The 21,209-nt window shown below is 37.8% G+C and overlaps 1 protein-coding gene across 1 annotated transcript; it reads left to right on the top strand.

The window, feature by feature from the left end:
- Positions 1 to 1,751: 1,751 nt before the first annotated feature.
- On the top strand, positions 1,752 to 17,879 carry LOC139742915 (arrestin domain-containing protein 4-like). Its single transcript, XM_071653424.1, has 7 exons — positions 1,752 to 1,893; positions 2,587 to 2,697; positions 11,779 to 12,008; positions 12,618 to 12,803; positions 13,817 to 14,002; positions 16,017 to 16,191; positions 17,731 to 17,879. The coding sequence occupies exons 1-7, from the start codon at positions 1,752 to 1,754 to the stop codon at positions 17,877 to 17,879; spliced, it is 1,179 nt and encodes a 392-aa protein (XP_071509525.1).
- The last annotated feature ends 3,330 nt before the right edge of the window (positions 17,880 to 21,209 follow it).

Raw genomic sequence — 21,209 nt, 5'->3', positions numbered from 1 at the left:
TGAAAAGAGCTGCTCAGTTTGAGTACTATTTGAGTTCTATGTTAATGTTTCATCTACAATAGTAGGCCTTTTCCTAACAATAGTTGGTTTATGCACTAACATAAAAATGCACCTGACATATTGCATAACCAGCAGAATCTTCTTATTTTCTTCCTATTTTTGAAGTCCCCAGTTATGGTCGACATATTTACTATCAGGTAGAGTACTTTAAAACAGAATGGGTCTTAGGCGTAAGACGCTACACACACACACACACACACACACACACACACACATATATATATATATATATATATATATATATATATATATATACATATATATATATATATATATATATATGTATACACACACATACACAAAGAAGAAGAAGCAGAAGAATTCCGTGTGAATGACTTAATAATGAAAGATTAGTATCGTATGAATATGGATATCATACGAGTGATACGACTTCACATTTTGTCTACTTTTTTTCTAAGGCCAAACTTGGTGGACAAAACCACTGAGAGTGTGCAAGCCGGGCAACCTCAAGCCGAATGCCGCCAGCGGCTGCCCGGACGTAATAAATGAAAAATTGGGGGATATCAGAGCAGACACAAGAGGTGAAAACAATTACCACTGGTACAATGACATTGGAAATACACGTACAGTGATAGCGACGATAATGATAATCTATCGTGATTTTGGAAGAAATCCAAGAACACTGGCGCCACGTAATCGTATGATACATATCCCGTGTTGTATTTTAAGGCAATGGAATTTCTTCATAGGTCATATAAGTAAGTCCAGATAAAGCTAGTATAGCTAGATATCAATGTCTCTGCATTTCCGATTGCTTGGTTGCTTATAAATGCATAATGCGTTTCCGACATCAGCGTGCAAGCGATTTACGGATTTCGATTAATACCAATCATTATACCCTTAATGTTATACCATTTTACTTCAAATATATCCGTTGAACACATCAATTCTATTTCAAATACAGTGAACCATGCCTGCCTCATTGCAACATCTCACAAACAAGTGTTGGACGGTGCTATGAAGGGTAAAACAAGAGGAGACAGGCAGCTATAGTGGAGCTCACTCTCCCGCTCGTCTCCCGTAGATATAGACATGCCGTTTCTCCATTATTTCATGTCAGCGAGTTTAGACATCTGGGTGAGTTGTTGTTGTTGTTGTTTTTTCATATCAGCTCAGTTATTCTTGCTCTAGGCATTCCTGTGCTTTAATCACTCATCTACGTCAGTTGACAAGAAGTGAAGGTACTCGGGAGATGGTGAAAGTCATAGATGGACGGGGAGGAAGAGAGAGAGGAGCGATGGTGGCAGGGGATGACACTGTCAAGGTATGCATTTAGAATAGGTTCCATTTGAAAGCTTATATGCAAGTGCAGTGCGCATCCAATTTTTCTCTCACTCAGACATTGCTGTCAAAGGCATGCACTCACACACACACACACACACACACACACACACACGCACACACACACAGACACACACACATACAATGATACGTACACATCCACAAAAGACAGCCAGTGGAATTTTATCCGTCTTTCCAGCGTGTGCGTGAAGGGATAAGGAGTTGCATTTACGATTCCGCGCGCTACAGTGGCAAGGTGTTCGCTCGCTTTGTTTCGCAGTTCGTCCCCTTTAATGTGGGAGGCGGCTAAAAGCCGTAGTGTGTAACAGGGAAGATGTGTCTACCCATTATACGCACACACACGTCCTGCTCCTTTAGATGGGGGTAAAATGGCGGTGCCGTCATCCTATGCGCTCAGAGTCGATGTGCTGGATGTTATCTTTGCTGATAACGATAGGGACTTATTCCGACCTGGAGACACAATCCAAGGATTCGTTCGCGTTGTACTACAGCACAAAAAGAGCATATTAGGTAAGTGCAATTGTTCATTAGAAATCCATGCGAACCATGTTTCTCGCTTTTATCAGTTTTGAACGTAGCGCCTTTACTCATGTCAGCAGGTGTTACCATGTGTTAAAGTTATAAATGTTTACAAGGTAGTGGTCCAGTGCTAATTGCACACAGACGGTGTAGCATATCGACAAGTTGGTAAGTTAGATGAGCCAGGGTTCCGTGTAATCTCATTATTTTTACAAAAAGGATATTCTGACCCTGTTGATATTTGAATATGATTTTAAGTAACATATTATGCGTCATTTTTTTTTCCGTCGGAGGAGGAGGAGGGGGAGGAGGGTAGACAGCTATATTTACAGAGAAGATTATGACCGAATACATTCATGGTTTTGACACTGGATTTGTGAACTTCAAGTGTTGGATCCATAGCTCCGAAATATTGTAATTTCACGGAGATATTACAAGGCATATTCATGAGTATAGGCTTCTGTTAGAAGATGACTAAGATGAGAATGCGCAGTTAACGCACATTTGCAAGCGGAAACGCAACATTGGCATTACTCTGCAGAATCAAGATGATAACAAAAACAATAACAAAATGCAATGTGGTAAGGCATGAAATCAACACTAAAGTCACCAAATATAATAATACATTTAGGATGATGATAATCATTTACAATCTAAGAATTTTTTTTTCGTTTTGTCCACCAGACATTGATATCAAAGTGAAAGGCAAGTCGACAACGCACTGGGTGAAGGACGATAAGACATACAGCTCGACGGATTATTTCTTTAAGGACAGCTGGATTCTGTATGGTGAAGGTAAGTCCCCTCCCTCGACGATTAGACATTCTCTGTGTATAAAGGTAGCCTAAAGGTGAAATCTCCCCCCCCTCTCTCTCTCGTGGTGACATGGCGGCTTTTCTTGATGAATTTTGTTCAAGTTTTGTACAGAGGTTTACCATAGTCAAATCTGAACGTTTAAAATAATAATACTGTTTATTATGCTGCCTCTATAGTGTTCCGCCTTTTACAAGGTCAAAGGCAGCCACCATGTTATAAGTGCGTCTGCATGGTCACTTCTAGGCCTACGTATATCGACTTTCTTCAAGACTTCTTCAAGATGGAGGTGCATCATGGTAAAACTGAATTCCCTTACTAGTATATTCTTTTCGTTGGTGCTGCCCCATATCAGTATTTGGCCTTTTTTCCTGGGGTCAACAATCATATTGTGTTTCCTGATATGTGGCCTGAATGGGCAGCTTTTCTCGACGATTTTATTCAAATTCTATATGGAAGTGAATTATTCAAAAAAATCTACAGCCGCCAGACTTTTGGTGGAAGCTTATTCCCGTGTTATATACAGTGTATACACAGTCTCATATGTAATCTCCCAGTCTATCTCACAATTTCGTTGTTTTTTTATTTATTTATTTATTTATTCTGTCTTCTTTATACAGGGTAGTCTCTTCAGTACATAAAACTGCTTTACAAGAGAGCCCTGTATTACATAAAAATATCAAAATACAATTTACAATTCCAAACAAATTTGAAACAGTATAATGTTACAATCTATAACAATGTATTACATAAGGTACAATACAAAATACGACAAGTTAAAACGGCAATCAAAGTATAAAACTGAATATGATATTTGTATAAGTTGAATAAAATGTATAACAATGTAAAATTAAAATACGTGTTACATATTACATTCAGGATAACAGTATACATTTATTATAACCAGTAAAACATCACCCATGATTGAAAAAACAATCAAACAATGCAATCTATCCATTATCCCCTATCCCCTATCCCCACCCCGCACCCCACCCCCCCCCCCCCTTTCCGGATAATACAGTGTAGTTGCTGCGGCAAGATGTTTTGGGGTAAAAAAAAAAAGAAAAAGAAAAAGAAAGGTGTATATACGGTCGGCACTCGTTGGAGTGTAATGATATCAGCTTGTGTTTTCTAGCTCTGAGATTTGTAGTAGAGCAGAGTTTGATAAAGTGTCAGATTTTTGTTGAGGCGTTTGAACTTTTACCACATAAAGATATGTTGTATGTTATATGCCAACATTCTATTCATGATGATGTCTCATAGTTTGTGATTATATTCCGTTAATTTTTCATGTATAAGACTTAAAATGCAATGAATTTTGTGCTTGACAATTAACTGGAATTGATTGATCAATAATTGATTGATTAAGTTTGCAACTTGTAGATGATCTACACTCATCCCGTTAATCTGCAATGCCGAGAGAGAAATGCCAACGCAATACAAAATTGTGCTCTGTTTTCATCTATTATGAAATTCCTCAGTAAAGTTATATCATCATCAGTCAGTGCACCATCAAAATAAAGCAGCATATCTTCAAACAGTGCCGAGTATTCTAACAGCTTGTCTCTTTTTATTCTTTGAGCCATGACGTGCTGTAACAAGACTCAAAAACTTAGTGTCGGTTACTTCACTTCCGTTCAATTATTTAGTATTTCAAGCAATATCCCATCACAGACATTTACAATACTATAGTATCAAGCTCATTTTTGTTTGGTATTCTGACGGGAAAAAGCCTTGAAGATAAGTGAAGATAAAATCAAACTAAAGCAGATAGAATTCAAACAAATTCATATATTGCATATTATCTGTCATTGAGAACATTGGATAAGTATGGTATACACATATTCATAAATGGATTATAGTCATGCCCTATATTCATAAATTGTAACACACATTTATTTAAAAAAAAAACAACCCAGATGGATTATTGTCAACTGAGAATAAAGTGAAAAAGTACTCATACTGAGATAGGCCTATACTATGTATATATCTTTATTTGTTTACTACTTTCTTGTATGCTACCGTTCAAGCCATTAATCCACCAGTTTTTGCCGCTTCCGATCTTCATCACGAAGGCGCGCAACACGCAAACACTCATGTCGACCCCTCTCCGCACACACCTACACACGCACGCACACACGCACGCACACATTTGATTTACCCATTTACATTAACATATTGCTCTATTGCTTTTTATACGATCTATTATTTACATAGATTACATGTACTTAATTGCCTCACTCAAATGGAAATCACGTAATACAGTCTCCCGGTGAAGAGGATGAGTTGAAGTTATAATGCACATCCTTGGTCTTTTTCGCAGTTAGTCCTCTCATATTCATGCTATTATCATGCTTTACATGATGATAAATGTGGTTTCATGTATAAATGTACGATTGTATCAAACGAAACATTCAGACGAACCATATTATAATGCCCATCATCAATTATCAATCCTTATAAGATGTAAAGCGTCTACATTTTGAAGGACACCGGTAATTTCTACACCCCCTGCATTGAAGCATGCACCATCCTGCCTGCATGATTACATTATAAAGTCACACAACGCTATCGTACGACTGTCAAAAGACTGAGCTTATGGCCTAATTTACATTAATTCCCAATCGCAATTTGACGTTTTTGATGACGCCGTTAGGCGGATAAATTGCCTAGCACCTCGGCCACCAATCAACTCGTCACTGGGGTATATTTCACTTGATTAAAGACTACGCGCCGTTTCCAAGGATGCAATAATGACACGTCCGTGTGTCTGTACAGTTGGACCATATTCCCACCCACTGACTTTCGACATCGAGAACCCCGCATGCTAATATCTGATGTCTTTGTACCACCAGGAAAATTATGGTTACAATCTATAGTCATTATATGTATTTGGAAATAGTTTTTATATTGTTATTTCCTTCTTTCATTTGTTTTCTAGCCCGACTAATAGGTAAAACTGTAACTGCAATACCCAGTATTCTATGTTGTTTATTTCATTTATTTCGTGTACGTTTCAATACTCAATATGATTATGCTTCCATGTTATTTCATTCATTTAGGCCGTTTATATCATGCAATTATTGTTGGAAGTATATGTAGGCAATTTCGAGTTATGACATCAGTTAAAGGACAAGTTCACCTTCATAAACATAAGGATTGAGAGAATGCAACAATATTAGTAGAACACATCAGTGTAACTTTGAGGAAAATTGGACAATCGATGCAAAAGTTATGAATTTTTAAAATTTTTGTGTTGGAACCGCTGGATGAGGAGACTACTACAGTTGGTGAGTCATGTGCGTACAACAGTATAAAGAAAATGTAAAAGAAAATTCAACATATTTTCACTTTTTTCGCATAATAAAATAGCTCTTGACTTCCCTCTTTCTAAAGGCAGGGGGAATAATATTACCCATAACATTTGTCGGTAACGAGTCAGGGGAATGTGTACTTTTTTCAAAAGATGGAATTTTGTGAAATTCTCTTTATATTTTCTCTATATTGTTGTACGCATGTGACATCTAAGTTATTCATACACTGCAGTAGTCTTCTCATCCAGCGGTTACTACACACAAACTTTAAAAATTCACAACTTTTGAACGGATTGTCTGATTTTCCTCAAACTTTCAATGATGTGCTCTACTAATATTGCTACATTGTCTCAATCCTTATGTTTATGAAGGTCAACTTGTCCTTTAACAGGGAATATTGCATGCTGTCAAACATGCAGCTACCAGCATTAGTTGACAATTTTGGATACTTCGTGGTTATCGAGAAAGAGAGAAATCATGCACATCTAAATCCATTACTCATTTAATTCTTCCGGACAACAGATTTCTCTATAGCGACATAACGATATGTATGCATGACAAGGGATTTAAAACAATGCCTATTCCATTTCCACTTAAAAGTTGACCCAATTAAAGAATCGGTGGCAAACCTTTTGTTGTTTTTGTATAAACACCCCACAAGAGAAAAGGGCGATCATGTCACAAAGTAAATCTTTTGCCTTTGTCTATTTGTTTTTTTTTTTACTGTTGTCAATTTGCTTGATTCACTCTGATCTTTATTATTTGATCTAGTCAGATATGTGTTTGCGTGTTTTCTTTTGTGTGTCTTTTTTTCATGTAATCGAATGTCGACCATTAATTGGTATAACCGAATTCATGTTCACGGACCTTTGAGTACTGCGAGCCGGCCTCGTTTTATTCCAAAATAAAATAGTCATATTTTTTAGAGCATCTTAGATTTCTAAGACTGCTGTTTTGTGGTAGGTTATCTGTTCACAGATAACAGTGCACTTCATCAAAACCAAATCCGTGCACATGCCTGAAAGGACAAAAGAAAAAAAAATAGACCTAATTAAACTAAAATACACTTTACTAAAACATATCGACAAACGTGATGATGCCTTGGAAACAATCAAACTACATTAAGATCAATATTTCTCCAGCCACTGGATGTTCTCCATCCTTTGGCTGCAGGCGTCAATTACTTTCAGTCATCAAACACTCGTTCCTTTTCCGTCCAGTTGCCCCTGGTACTCAAAATTGATTAGTTTAGAAAATCGTTCCGCAAGGTATAATCTCTGCATAATCTTGCAAATCTAATCAGTGCTATCGAGTAAAATTTGCATGTGTCCTAATCACCTCTGTGAATAGCCTGGACTCGAATATCAAATCACACCTCTGCAAAGGTAAAGAAAAAAGAACAAACGTGGCTTGAAGACATAATTCGTTTTCGTATTACTCTCTCACCATTTTATTTAAGAAGCATTTTAAGCTCAAATGGTATTAGAAATTAGAATCCTTTACTTTAATTTGAACATACATGTATTTGAGCCATTCACTTTTGCTTCTATGTCATATTCCTACGCAAGGACAGATTTTTCTTTAGGTAATGCAAAACAATGATAAAGCTTCCACAAATTTAAGAAAAGTTAATGTGGTAATCATGTAAATCAAATCTCATCATGCTCATTTAAAGACCTGGGCCCTGTCTTATAAAACTTGTGATAGAAATCAATCAATCACAAATCTCTTGAAAGCTGCAAACAATCGCTACCTGTGATTGATTGATTGCAGTTCTCCGTCTTAATTTCAATCATAACTTTTTTATAAGATGGATTTGCATTCAATCGTAAAGTTGTGATAGATTAGAATCAATCACAAGTCTTTTTAAGACGTGGCCCAGGCTATTTTGTGATTGTGATGCCCGCTCAGAATTCTTAATTCATACAACGTTCAAGTGCCTGATGCTTTTGGTTTGTTTATTTTTAATTACAAGCATGTTTGTTTCGTTATATAGGATCCAACTATCACACATACATTATGACTGTATAAACAAATAAACGGATAAACAAAGAAGCGCATAGACAAACAAGCAAGCAGACATATTCCTTGCATTAAAGAATTGTTTCAACTCATCCTCTTTGACGAACATACATTAGATGGATCATTTCTTCCCCTGAGGGCAATACGGCGGAGGTTTTATCATTATTTATTATTTATTCTTTTGATCCGTTTTATTTTTCCGTGGCGACAAGATGTTTACATTGAGGGGAGGATCTTGGATGCTGCCGACCAGAGGGAGATCGTCAGTTTTTATTTTCCGAGTAATGGCTTTATGGGTATCGTGGCCAAATGATTTTTGACAACATGACCTGGTGTGTTGCGAAGGCTTTCTGTACACACACCGGGTATAAAGCATGATAGGGTGGCTGCTCTCCGTATGGCTCGGAAACTTAGGCACAGATCATAAATAATATGTTTTCATTGCTCCACGAATGGAGCTCACAGTTTCAGGCCAGGAGCTTGGAATATATAGTAGCAATAGTCTCACAAGGAATGTTAAGTCAAGTTTTGATCTAATACTTGGTAGCCTAGGCGGTTAAGATAGTTCACAGTGTTAAACAGCGACATATTATTAAGGCATCATGCCATTCATTCCCTGTAAATTCTTCAACCAATTTTATAATGCTAATATGATTGTCTTCTCTGTTGAAGGTGTATTCAAGCAGCACGAGGAGGATGACATGTTGTACCATAGGATAAAGAGGGCCATCTTTATACCCAACGTCTACCTTTGGCAGAGTGATTATGAGCAGTTTCCCGGCCTGTACAACTATTGCATTGCTCTATGATCTGTTAACCACCTATGCTGTCTGATATTTGATGGGAGGCAACCATTGAGGCGGGATAGACAGATAATGAGCTAAATTGTATCTGCCAGTGCACAGCATAATTATAACCTACAATCTGCTTCCTTTAGTTGGTATTCATCCGTTGTCATAAACCTTTAATGACTATAAACTCCCAAACAAAATATTGATGAGTAGTCATATTTTTCCTTGTTCTTTTCCAAAGAAAATTCCCTACAATATATGAATATAAATTATCTTTATGTATTTCATAAAATGTGACCGACATGAAGACACACACCCGCGCACAGACATAGATGATAATGGCTCCGCCTTTCCGCAGCGACTATAAGCCAAGCGAGACATGCCTGTGGCAATTCACTTGTGCGTGGCGCCTCAGAAGCCTTTGCTTTTGGAAATCGGATGTGTCGTGCATTACAATAATTGGAATTGTTATTTCTAGAAGACTTTGGATCAATATATTGCATAATAATCACCAAACAAGCACTAGTTTCGCCACACTGGAATTTGTTATGTGGCCATAGCGCCATTTTAGAAGACAAAAAAAGAATGTCTTCTTTAAGTTCTCGAAGAGTATACATGCCATAATATACTAAGAAAAATGCCACTGTTTGTTAAACATGTTTAATTTCTTCGTCAATAGGAACATATTTCATTTTGTTTCTCTTTGTTCTTTTATAACGGGATTCGATAAGCAATTTGGAAAATAAACCGCAAAGTGGCATCATAACGCTTTTATACCTCTATGTCAAAACAACTTATCAGAGATTGAATTTTTATGATTGTAATTTGGAAGTCATCACTATTATTAAGAATTGACAAAATGTTTGTCTAGATATTAGCAAAGTGAATGTATCTTTTTCTACGCACTTGCGTAAAACTATTTGAGGCTTAAAGCAATATCGTCATCAGGAAGTGGGGCCTACATTTCATAATCATGAAAACATATGTTGTTTATAAAGAGCCAGGGCATGGTCACTTTCGGTGGTTTATACCTCAAGTTCTATAATAGATATCAAATTTATATCAAATATCATTTTCGAAAGCTGTCCTTTAGATTCGATAAGCAATTTGGAAAATAAACCGCAAAGTGGCATCATAACGCTTTTATACCTCTATGTCAAAACAACTTATCAGAGATTGAATTTTTATGATTGTAATTTGGAAGTCATCACTATTATTAAGAATTGACAAAATGTTTGTCTAGATATTAGCAAAGTGAATGTATCTTTTTCTACGCACTTGCGTAAAACTATTTGAGGCTTAAAGCAATATCGTCATCAGGAAGTGGGGCCTACATTTCATAATCATGAAAACATATGTTGTTTATAAAGAGCCAGGGCATGGTCACTTTCGGTGGTTTATACCTCAAGTTCTATAATAGATATCAAATTTATATCAAATATCATTTTCGAAAGCTGTCCTTTAGATCGTAAGATAAATCACTCATGAACATCGTGGCAGTGATGATGTTGAATGTGACACACAAAAAAAGAAGATTACAGTGATGATAATAACAGTGATACCAAAGATATTATAATTCAATTCAGATTCCTTTTCATAATTTCTTAAATGAATGACTGTCACAGTGCATGACAAAATCATAGAATTTTTTTCTAAATGTGCTCATTTGGGCTGATAAAATAATATTGCATGCAAAATATCATAGAACCTCATTATAAGCCAGCTTGTAAATCGCAAGATCTCAATTTGGAAAAATGTACAGCATAATAGGAACAAAAAATAATCAAACGGAATTGAAAAGTTTAGGAAATGCACAATGACATATAGGTGGATGCCTACTCAGCACTATATATACAAATGAAAAGTCAAGCCATTTTCATATCATCAATTGATTCACATCTCCCAGTCATTTCATAATTAGACATCACTCTAGTAAATTGAACAAAATTTATGAATCATTGATAGCGAATACAGGATATGTGTATACATCTCGTATGTTTTTCGGTGTAATGTGGTGAAGCGTAGAGAATTCAAATGAGAATCCTGTGCTTGCACCTTTGAACAAGGTACCCACTTAGTTATAGTGGATAAATGGGTAACTAGTTATCGCGGTGGTGCTGCTGCCAGCAGGGTCTTAGAGAAGAGTAATCAGAACTACTGTAAAAGTGTCCTCTCTCGGTAGATATCATCGCATAGTATATCATAAGGTATACCATGATTATTATTTTTATTATTTTATATTGTATTGCACTGTATTATATTGAATGGTCCACATACTGGTCAGTGATTGGTCATAATGCGATCACGTGACCAACGTAGCAGGAATCGAAATCGCTATATTGCGACAACGTCAGGTAATAACAATTTCAGAATTTGACTGGTTGCTGAGGGGGCTAGAATGAACTGATGTATAATTATGATATAGACCATAAGATATAACATGTATTGCATTGTCTGTCGTTGCTAGATAACACTTCATTGCCCCTTCGGAGATATTATACTTTCCCCTCGAAACAATATTTTCCCTTAGCGCTGGGCACTTCGAGCAAATAACTCGGGATGTCAGATGATTACATTTCTAAAAACGGCAATATCTCAATGTCTGTATCACTGACATCGTACTGTTATATTATGTTGTATTATATTACCTCACATTATATCATATTTTATCACAGTATATCATATCATATCATATCATATCATATCATATCATATCATATCATATCATATCATATAATGTCATGTCCTATCATATCATATCATATCATACAACATCATATTATGACATGCCATAATACACAGTGTAGGATATACATGGTATGATATACATGCACTGTATATGACATAACAAATATCTGTATATATAAAAAACCATATCGTATCATATGTGAGTCATGCTGTGGGACATGATATATGCCTTATACTCTTATATAAAGTACATGGTGAGCAGAGCCCAAAGACGCTGTCTCCCGGTGAGCACCGATTTCCATTCCAGTACCGCCTACCTGACTCACCGCTTCCTCCCACCATCCGGAAACGAGCAGGAGAGGTCAGCTTCAACGTCCGGGTCAAGATCCACAGGTTGAACAACAAGCCGCCCCACAAGGTCAAACGACAGTTCCACATACACCGCGACGTTGATTTGAATCACGTGAACCATATTCTGGCAAGTATTACAAATCATATTTTTATAGGCCTACGTGTCAATGATTATGTCAAAAAATTGAATGACAAACATTTTTGATCAGGGGTCGCAGTTTGCGTATATATAGTTATTTCTTTTTCATCACTTCAGTTTTCATGACAATGTATGAATATCATTACCATAAGATTCCACAATCATTGTATACTCTTTTCAATGTGCTTTGTTTTGTTTATGAAACTATATTCTCTGTTCCCAAAGAAAGTGAAATATCTATGTTCTCGTCGAGAAATGAAATAAAATTTGAGTGAATTGAATTGAATTGAATTAAATGGACTGAAATTTTCTAGCACGTAAATGTCGACATATCGTGAAAACATTTCAAATCTAAAAGATATTCCATAAGTTTCCTACCCTGCGTCCGATTTTCATTTCACCTAATTATGGAATATAATCACACTCTAAATCATTCAAACAAATTAAAATGTTTTGCTTCCTGCTTTGCATTGATGAATAATTTGAAATGACAAATTCTTTCAATTCTTTCAACTTTCTCCCTTCCCTCCTGCTTCCTCTTTTGATCGTCATTAATTCTATGTATGTCTTTTTGTCCCTTTCTCTCTGGCACGTCAGGAGCCCGTCATACGGGAAAGTACCAAAACGCTGACGTCATGTTGCTGTCACGTGGGCCAGGTCACAGTGACGGTAGCTATCGACAAAGGTGGCTACGCCCCCGGGGAACCCATCGTCCTCTCTGGCCAGGTTGTCGATGAGGATGAGAGCACGGACAGCTACGACATTCATGCCGCACTTATACAGGTTTGACAAAAACCATTAAAAAAAAACCCGCCCCAAGTAAGCCTTGTTTTTTGGCCCCGAGTGATAAGTACTATATCAAACAGTAATTTGATTTATTACGGTGTGTATACAGTGCTTGAGTCAATTCACCTTTAAACATTTTTGTGGCACGAATGTCTTTGCGGTTTGAAAATCAGTAAATTGTCTCTTACCGCTGCCGATGTGGGAAAGTTAGACATTGCGTTTGGTCCTCCAAGTATTACTATTTTTTTTTCATTGCAATGCCATAATCATATCATTAACATACATTATATTTTACCCTTCGGATGTTTTAACAAAAAAAAAAAAAAAAAACGATATGCAGGGCACTGCTGAAACTGTCCAAATGTTACCATGTCATTACACACAATGTCAATGTTGGAGAATGGTTGTGACAAAGTGTCAGTGTGTGTGCATAGGTGTTCGTGTGCGTGTGTGTTGTGTGTGTGTGAGGGTGTGCGTGTGTGTGTGTGTGTGAGAGGGTGTGTGTGTTTGTGTGCGTTGTGTGTGTGGGTGTGGATGTGTGTGTGTGTGTGTTGCACTATCGAAACAAAAAACACTGCTTCAGTTGAGCCACTTTCAAAAAAATAAATAAACAATGGTGCAAATAATGGTGCACACTTTTCAGGTTGACATGTTTCGAAACTTCCGTTTAGTTTTCATTCATCCTGTTTGCATTTGAATCAACTTTCACTTTTTCGTTCGTTTTTCTTCCTTGCATTGATTTAAAGTTTGCACTGAGTGGGAATTTCACAGTCATCTCCAGAAGGGCAATGTTTTCCTACTTGACGTTCGTGATCAAACACACACACACACACACACACACACAAATGAAAGAAAAGAAAGGGGCGCGACGTCGGGTTTTCCCAAACGCTATTGCAAGTATTTTTCTTTCTGTATGAGTCGTCATTGATGTATACATCACAGTACAATAAAAGGAATAAGATTATGACTAAAAGGACCAAGTAACTATTCCATTGACGCACTTTGTATAGGTGACGACCTTCAAATCGAACGAGGGCACTACCACGAGTCGTGACGTCATGATTGCGTCAGTGATGTCGGGTCACGTGTCCTGCGAACCACGCCGGCTGTCCACTCAGGCCATCTTCTTGCCCCGTGAGCTGACCCCGTGTGCCTTCCAAGGATGCTCCAACATCAGCCTGGACTACGAGCTCGAGGTCAGTCAGGAGGTTCATCTGGAAGGACGAAAATCTCCGGACACAATTCTTGACTTTTCTTGTAAATTATGATTTGACCCTCTGAGTATAAAGACGTCAGCATTTTCTTGCCGAGATAAAGACGCCCTTTCACAGCATTTGAGATACTCGTAGATTATAAAAAAAAACACACATACACACACACACACACACAACAACAACAATAGAGACACATGTACCATTTGCAATTACCTCAGAGAACTTGTAGGCCAAGAGTATTAGCTTTAATCTGGACATTTCTGGTAAAAAGCTTTTTTTTTCAGGATAGCTCCAGGAATGTGTCTGTAATAACATATTAAAAATCCTCATAAATCCTCCTTGAGCGTTTTCTGCAACCCTAGATGGCGTCCAAAATGGCCGCCATTTCCTGAAATTCTTATAACTTTTCTTTTTTATTGAATTCTTCATGTTTCAAAACATATAGACACTTAAATTTTGTGTTGGGTTGTCTGGTTGAAGGGTTATACGAATTTGAGGAAATGGCGGCCATTTTGGACGCCATCTTGGATTTCGGTACTTGTGTGCGTCAACATCTCTTAACATGTATTTTATTGAGTTCTTCATGTTTCAAAACGTATATTTAGACACTAAAATTTTGTATTGAGTTGCCTGGTTGAAGGGTTATACGAATTTGAGGAAATGGCGGCAATTTTGGACGCCATCTTGGATTTCGGTACATGTGTGCGTCAACAGCTGTTAACATGTATTTTATTGAGTTCTTCATCTTCCAAAACATATATTTAGACACTTAAATTTTGTATTGGGTTACTTGGTTTTTTGTATTGGGTTCCCTGGTTGTAAAGTTTTTAAAGAATGTCAGGAAATGGCGGCCATTTTGGACGCCATCAGGGATTGCGGAAAACGCTCAAGGAGGATTTATGAGGCCTTTAGTATGTTATTCTAGACATACCCGGTATTTCTGGACCTATCCTGAAAAAAAAAAACTGCTTGTTACCAGAAATGTCTAGGTTTAAGCCCATTTTGCCCTAATGCTCTTGGACTATTGAGTAATATGACGGAAATAGTGATAATGCATAATGTTTGCCTATGATTCATATGTTGGCTCAGCATTCAGGATCATTTGAGGCTAACCTAGTTTGATAACTATATAGATTTATTTGAAATGTTCGTCTCCCTTTTATAACGTCGAAAACTTCATGCAGGTTAGCGACCAGAAGGTTTTAAATTTTATGTTCGTAGCTTTGGACGTATTTAGATGGGCGTCCATTTTCTTTACAGTCACTCTTCCTCGTCTTCCTGACATCAGCTTTCATGTATCCAAGGTCATAGACAAGTGGTGGTTGAACGATGGCTGTGGTTTATGTTATCCACTCGAAACTACCTACTTGATGGCTGTACTTTCCCACAGAACCGCTTGTAATACTGTTTCAATTTAAACGCTGGTATATATACGTGTATATAGTGATTGTTACAGTAGTCGTAACAACAAAGTGCGAACACTTCCTGAGACATTATCCAGGAAGTATCACACTTAACGTGGCTAGGGCATGCTAGAGCACAGTCATGTGAGCTACAGACAGCTCAAACAGGAAAATGTAACAAGAGTACGCAAACTCTCATTGTGTTTACTCGAGTGTAGTTGGAATCTCACTGTAGCATATTACCCTAGTTTGGGCTCTAGATGGCAGCAGAGATGAAGTATGTGGAGTACATGACTGCTAATAATGTTGTATCGTTTAATACAACAAAACATCTTGAGGCAAGATGTCTATTTATCCCCGGTCAAAATGTGTTTCGAAGGCGCTAAAGGCAAGAAGAATATTTTTCTTATTTTTTCTTCATTCCAGAGAGGGAGTGATTTATGAAGTAATGTTCCGTAAAGCATAATGCAATTCAATACGTTATAATTTTCATTTCATTTCATTTAATAAGTTTCCACACAAATTACACATGACGTACAATAACTATTCCGATACATATGCGACTTCTCGCCATACTTCTGACCATGTCATAGATCAAAGCATACCTTGGTGGCACCAAGCCTGTCGCTACGCTTTCTTTTCCCGTCATCATCGGGACGATTCCCGCCCTGAGGAACCTCCACTTTCAACCCCACCTCCGAGGCGATCCAATTCACCTGCGACCACGCCCCAATGATATCGAAGGCCAGTCAGCTTCAACCGTCAACGGTATGTTGCTATCTTTCCCTTTCTCTCCTTCTCTCTCCCCTTTAGTAGTATATGCTGTCTATATCTCCCCTCCCTCTTTTTTTTTTTCTCTCTCTCCTTTTATCCGTTTTTGTCTCTCATTTTTCCCTCTTTCCTTCTGCTCCTGTTTCAAATACTACAATTTGATTCCTAAGTCGGAATGGTATACAGAAATTGTAGGAAACTTAGAAATATATTATTCTATTGCAAACGAATTACATTAACGAGATTGATAAAAACTTACAGATTGTTAGAATAAACTGAGATTCCATTGTTAATGTAAAATATTTTGCCTTCGACATAAAACGAATTCTTGCATGAAGGACAATGTATGATAATTCTTTAAAAACTACCATCTTAAGTCATATTGATGCCTACGACTACCTGATACTTGTTTAAATGTAAATTCATACATTAGAGGGGGATAACTTTTAGTTTTCTGGTGTGTTTTGAATGTATAGGAATAACATAATTATTTCAAAACTTTCAAAACTTCTGTTGATACTAGTTTGCAACCCCTCAATGAAAGGGCTCATAGTAAGACTCATATTCATTACAAATAATTTAGTTCGAATGTGACTTTTTTTTTAGAAAAACTAAGTAACTTATATTCAACTTTACTGACTGTACGAAACTACAATGTACAATGATTCCTAACCTAATCTAAGTACATACTTTACAAAAATGTACAATCCATTTGTGTATTACACATTCACGTGGCTTGACCTGAAGCGGTTAAATTGTTTTCATTTATTGACACAACAATAGAAGTTCACTCGTAATAATAATGTCATTGCACAACAGGAAAGCAACCATCGAAGGTTTCTTTACCAAGAAAGTTTTCAGAAAACAAGCCGAACCATATTGAATCGGCACATAACCAACCATGAGTCATGAATTTATTTTCATTCATTTTCCTCTGTGAATATCAAAATAACTGCTATATATCGTGGTGAATAAAATATGAAATACATATAGTTGTATACATAGCGTTATGTTACCAAGCTGCAGACATTAAATCTGAGAGTATTGTTAAATACTCATTGCATAAAGTACCTCTGCCAAAGTTCATAACCAGAAAGTTTGATATCTTAACGAAATTCTGTCCAAATTCAAAGAAAGTTTTGAAATTTACAACTTCTGTTTCTTTTATGTTGTATGTTAGGCTTACTTTTAACCAGTGTTTTGATGAAAACATTAAGATCAACTTCTCAATCACCTCCATTCTAGCAGCCAAACTCAAAACACATTATTCTGGAAATTAAGTATGTGTGTTTTGAATATGATCTAGGACACAAAGTATATGATCATAGGAAGTCTTAAAGACCTAGTCTGAAAGAATGTAAAATATACCACACTCCGAGCATCGCTATTCAGCGACGTTTGTGGTGAACTAACAATCATTAAATCCTTGTTTCTTTTCTCAACTCCGCCCCTCGTCTCTCTCATTCTTTCTGTACCTTCTTTCCCCCTCCCTCTCACTCGCTCCTCATTCCCCTTTCTCAATTAACACTTCATTAGGTCTCCCACCGAGCTATGAGTCTGTCATGAAGGAGAACCAAGAGTTGGACGTAACGCCCTCTATCGAGAAAGATACACCATCATCGCTGGGGAGTACCCCTTCTTCGCCTCTAGTGCAGGGAGACATGAAACATTACGGTGTCTTCTGAGCGATACCATTCCTACCACCGAGAAAGAATCCTCTTGTCTTTTTACCGGGGTGTGAACCTCCTTCTAGTGGATGTACACAAAGAGTCTCTGAAAGAAGGTTGGGAAAATTCGACATCTCGATCGAGCATGACAACTCATAGGGTCCCAAGGAAAGATTTGTTGTTGTTTTGTTGGTACGTTTTTTGTCTGTTCTTTTTTTTTATTCTTTTTTTCTTTGGGGTATTAGGATTTGGTGTAGGGTGAAAGGTATCGCCATTGCTCTGCTTTTATCTGCTGATTTACAAGCAGTTACCTGGCCACTGACAACGTGATATGGCGATAATGTGGACAGTGTTCTTCCTTTCAGTCCGATGGCCACGACCAGTAATAAACTTGCGACCAGCCACAAGTAACAGACTCAATCCCACGGTCTGCCACGGGTATCACTCTGAATGAGTTGGGGAAAAATCGTCAGGTATGTTTAAATTGCGGGAAATTTTCTCCATAAACTTGAGCATGTATTACAAATTCCTGGGAAGGACTCTGACGGTGCTCAATGTGGTACATGATTTTCGTGTTATAAGGGATGATATGGCTCAGTCAGTAGCGTGTCTGTCTCCTAATCCAAACCACCCAGGTTCGATTCCCTAGTCTATAGCTTAGCAGTGTTGTGTAAACTAATGCCGCCCCCTTCAGTAAGAGGCACAACAATCTGCCCCTATGAGTTCAAATATGATATATATATATTAGTTTGTGTTAGTCATGACTCATTCACTTGAAGAAAAGATCCCATTCCAGTCCTACAAGAGCAGGGTGTTTTCCGATGAAGTGGTTCAACTATCCACACAAGAAAAACGGGTGAATGATTCTGCCCCATCGTGGTGCGCCCAGAGTAGATAGTCAGCAAAAAACGGTGTCAACCATGGACATTGTGCCATAGGAAAAAGGAGGTCAGAAGAAGAAGGAGGAGGGGAGGAGGAGCGGGAGGAGCAGGAGAAGAAGAAGAAGAAGAAGAAGAAGAAGAAGAAGAAAAGAAGAAGAAGAAGAAGAAGAAGAAGAAGAAAAAGAAGAAGAAGAAGAAGAAAAAGAAGAAGAAGAAGAAGAAGAAAAACAAGAAGAAGAAAAAGAAGAAGAAGAAGAAGAAGAAAAAGACGAAGAAGGAAGAAGAAGAAAAAGAAGAAGAAGAAGAAGAAGAAGAAAAACAAGAAGAAGAAAAAGAAGAAGAAGAAGAAGAAGAAAAAGACGAAGAAGGAAGAAGAAGAAGAAGAAGAAGAAGAAGTAGAAGAAGAAGAAGAATCGTGTTAGTAGGGAACACCCCTACAGTTGATGCAAACTATTTATGTTTTGTCCACCCTGGCACACCTTTAATTGCATCTGACACTTCTGTCAGTAAGAAATTGATGCTACATCATACATCTAACCGAACAGACACTGAGCCTCCAGGCGGAGAGGTCATGATTGACCATTATGTGAAGATTCTACAATATTTGAACTTTGCAGTGACTGCAAACTAACGCAGGGGGCGTAAACAGAAACTTCATCGAAGAATCGTGGCTTGACTGATTTTGTTCTCGTTTATGATGAAAGAAAGAATGTTACATGTTACGCAAATATATATAATCGCTGTAAATAAACAAATATATATATATAGACAGAACTGTGTTCTTGAACGGGTATTGTGATGCATTACATGCGATTGGTCAACTTGACTGAATGTCTGTAACTGCTGCGGTATGGTGGACCTTGAGAACGAAGACTGTTAGATTTCATACCGTTGCATACCAAAAAGCACAATCATCAGGGTGTCATCAGTTTAGAAAAACTTGATACTTGTCAATTAATTCGTTATACGCTGTAATTTTGCACGATGCACAATACTGAGAAATAAAATGGAAACCAAAACATTCTGCTGTCTCTTTAGATTCTCGATGTCTTTTTGCGTATAAAGGCTCACTGGTATTTTTTAGATGTAATGTGCATTATTATTATTATTTGTTGTTGTTGTTGTTGTTGTTGTTGTTGTTGAGTGATCTGCGATATATGTTGTGAATTAATGGTATTTAGTAAAACTACAAAGCATCTGTATATCCTCGCAAAATATAACGTTTAAACGCAGGCATCAATAGTTACAGAAATATGACACTGGACAGCGAATGGACCAAGGAGGATATTTGTCGCTTTTTGTGATAATCTACGATTACTGAACCACCACATAATCTTCGGAGGCTATCTGTAGAGAATACGTTTTATATAAAAAAAATACAAATTCTACAAAATCAACCATTACTCTGCCATTGCATTGCAAATTGCTGTACAAAACCCACTAATCAATACACTGCAAAAAGAAATGATAAAAAGAAGAATCGATACACTGACTCTGCACATTGACGATATAACATATTTTACAATTGTTCACACGGTGAATCGCTCCTTGAACATTTCTTCGTAGAATGGCATTTCCTTGCCCACTATCTCCTTGACATCAGCCGTAGCTCCCTCCAGCGACGTGGGACCAGAAGGCTTCAAGAAGCAGCTACTTTTCATGGCCCCTTCAAGGAACAAGACAAGACGGTCAGCCTTGCTCACATCCGGGCACACGTGGTTCCACTTGGCAATGACATCCAAAGAAGAGTCCCACTGGAGGAGACTGGGTGAGTACGGAATTCCGAGGGCGCTGCACAGTCGCGGCATCATGGCTGGAGGGTCGGCCAGAAGATCATCAATGTCTAAGATGAGCGGCTTCGGTTCGTAGGTGGCCTTTACGTGCTTCCAGAAGTCGTTCAGCGCCTTGAAGAAGTACGGCGTGCCGTCCTTCGGCGGAGGAAACTCGTTGACGCAGTGGAATGTAGCGGGGTCGGGTTTTTCGTAGTCGGGTGGGAGTTCTTCTTGCGGGACGTCGAGCATGGACTTGAGGAGGACCTTGCGATACGAGGTGTACACCTTGATCGGATGTCGAATAAGGAAGAGGTACCTGAAGCCGCTAGCCTTGCTTGGAAGGTATTTGTAGCGGACTGGTGGCATTCCTACTGCCATGTCTTTGATGAAGACAAATTTCTTGCTAGGGCTGATGGAATCGAATTCCCTTTTCAAGGTGACAGGTCTATTAGGAAGAAAATACGACGAAAGAAAATTAAGCAAGCAAGCACCATTTTCTCTATTTTTTGTTTCTATTTTCAGATGCTATCATGATAGATGAAGAAGTAGATGGCGATGTTCCTTCAAGTTCTTCTTCCTTAGATAATACTATTCATTTCATGTAATCAACAACAACATATAATCATAAGATATGTTTGCAACCAATATGACTCCCATTCATCTACACCACCACCATCATCCTTTTCCTCATTAAA

This window comes from Diadema antillarum, unplaced genomic scaffold, assembly GCF_040938485.1.
Source record: "Diadema antillarum isolate AM-2024a unplaced genomic scaffold, OU_Dant_1.0 scf00000033, whole genome shotgun sequence".
Classification (NCBI taxonomy): Eukaryota; Metazoa; Echinodermata; class Echinoidea; order Diadematoida; family Diadematidae; genus Diadema; species Diadema antillarum.
This window is presented reverse-complemented; position numbering and strand designations above follow the sequence as displayed.